Raw genomic sequence first — 2,218 nt, forward strand, 5'->3', positions numbered from 1 at the left:
CATTTCCTTCATGAGCCTTGAATAATGACTCTAGTCCTCTGCGTATGTTGAGAAGTTCCTCTTCATGCTGTGACCAAGGGGAAAGACATTTGCATAAAGATACAATTAGTGCTGAGTCCACCCACTCCCTTAGGGTTTACATGGGTTTACATGGAGGTACATAGAGGATTCTCCAGTCTTTAGCAATATTCATGATACTGGAGAAAAAAAACTTTCAATCTTCCGAAGATTGTGCTAGAAAAAAATTTTCAACGAGGACAAACTTAAGCAGCTTATTAGCTCAAGCTGTGCGAGTCTGGCTACAGCTACACCACCTCTGCACCACTTAGTACTGCATGTCAATAAAATCTCAGAAGTATTTTAGTACTTTATGTAGATAGAGGTTACTATTACTATGTACTTAAAACATTGAGAAGACCCCTAGCCATGTCTGTGTTAAAGCAGTGGCATGTGTCTCTCTGCAGAGCACTTCATCTTAGAATGTAGCTGGTAGTCTACTTGACTTCTAAAAACCCAACTATATTTGTTTATGCAAATCAATGAAGTATCATTGCTAATCCAGGTAACAGTTCTTCCACTTAGTAGTCTGGCTTGCTTGACTTTAGTTAAAGTACACAGTGTTTATAAACAGTGCAAACAAGTTATTTCTCCATCTAGTTTTTACATTTGCAAACCATTATCTGTTTCCTCTGAAGGGAGTCCTCATCCATCCCTCATATACTCTTACAAGGTTCCCATAATTTAAAGAACTAAAAGCCATCAGGTAAGGTTGAACTTGCCTTCTCCAAACCTTCACAAAAACTCTCAAAAGAAAACAAAATCCCTTTGTTTTTCCCATTAAAAACAAAACAAAAAACAAACAAAACAAGTAAACAAGTGTGAAAATTTTTTGTAAGAATAGCACATAAAAAACACAATAAAACAAAACCCAAAAAGTAAAAATTGTGGTGGTCCATGCCTATAATCTGAGCATTCTGGAGGCTAAGGCAGGGGTATCATAAGTTTAAGGCCAGCCTGGGCTCAAAATCAAGAACCTGTTTTATAAAACAGACAGTAAAGGGCACAAAAGGCAGGTACGTAGGTGAAAGCACACACTAAGCTCACTCACCATCTCCTTAAGGAGCTTTTCTTGTAGCATTTTCATGTTTGCTTTCATCAAACTCATCTGCAAGCAACATATTTCCTTCATGAAATTTATCATATTTTCACAACAAAAAGACAAGTTAGACTAACCAGCAAGGTTAAAGGATAAATGTAAAAAATGTATACCTCAGACGTAAAAACAGTCTCTTCATAAACAGAATTATAGACAAGAAAACTTTTATCCAGTGAAGTTTTCAAAACACGAAACCTAAAAAATAAAATGAGAAGGAACTTTTTATGTATCTGTCCACATTCCACTGCTATAGTGTAGCATATGGTATGTGTCACCCACAAACGCACAGAGTCTGTCCATTAAGAAAGGCATACTAACCTCTCTCGCTCACTTCGGTGGTATGCCTTCATCTTCTGAACTAACTTTTCCTCAATGTCCTAAGTTTTAAGGTATAAAAAAATCCTTGTACTTTAACACAATTAAAAATTAAAACCTGGAAGCAGAATTAATGTACTTCTACTATTCTATATTTAAGTAAAAACTGGTTATGGCTAAGAATACTGTATATAAGAATATAGTATACACTTTTTCAAATTACAAGTACTAGAAGTAAAATCTCTCGGATGTCTCTCACATTAACAAAGATATTCATTATAAACTTGTGGGCAATTTCAGAGTTCAATTGCAGCTGATGTGAGATAGAACTATTCTTTAAATAACAATCAATCAAATCAAATCAAATCAATTAATCAATCAATAGACCTGCAACAGTCTCTCACAGTTGAGTGCAATTTTAAAGATCTATACTTAGACTTTAAACATTAAACTTTTTTTTTTTAATTTTTAGAAACACAAACCACAAGCTCTTTCTCCAAGTCTCGTAAAGTCTGTGAGTCTTTTTCAACCTTTTCCAGCTCATCTAGGAGAGTGACTTGGAATTTGTCAACATTTTCATCCCTATTAAAAAGGAGAAAATTGATAGTTTTTAAACCACAGGACTCATAGCTGTAAGTGCACAGTATCCAAGGCTTACCAGACAAATTTGTGCTACAGACCTGTGTCCCCGAGCTTGATAGCTCATTGCCATCAGATGTTGTTGAGTCAATTTCAATGTCTTTGTAG

General features: G+C 35.3%; 1 protein-coding gene across 1 annotated transcript in view; it reads right to left on the reverse strand.

Moving 5' to 3' along the window:
* Positions 1-4: 4 nt before the first annotated feature.
* The window catches only part of Sycp2 (synaptonemal complex protein 2), a gene marked incomplete at its 3' end in the record, with an annotated part of 80,345 nt that continues 78,131 nt past the window's right edge, over positions 5-2,218 (reverse strand). Inside the window, exons 39-44 of the mRNA XM_031373288.1 lie at positions 2,152-2,210; positions 1,954-2,053; positions 1,475-1,533; positions 1,270-1,351; positions 1,109-1,165; positions 5-67 (exon numbers count right to left, since the gene is read on the reverse strand). Coding sequence (XP_031229148.1) covers positions 5-67; positions 1,109-1,165; positions 1,270-1,351; positions 1,475-1,533; positions 1,954-2,053; positions 2,152-2,210 — 420 coding nt within the window. The remainder of the gene's footprint in view (positions 68-1,108; positions 1,166-1,269; positions 1,352-1,474; positions 1,534-1,953; positions 2,054-2,151; positions 2,211-2,218) is intronic.

The sequence above is a fragment of the Mastomys coucha genome, unplaced genomic scaffold (genome assembly GCF_008632895.1).
Source record: "Mastomys coucha isolate ucsf_1 unplaced genomic scaffold, UCSF_Mcou_1 pScaffold15, whole genome shotgun sequence".
NCBI lineage: Eukaryota > Metazoa > Chordata > Mammalia > Rodentia > Muridae > Mastomys > Mastomys coucha.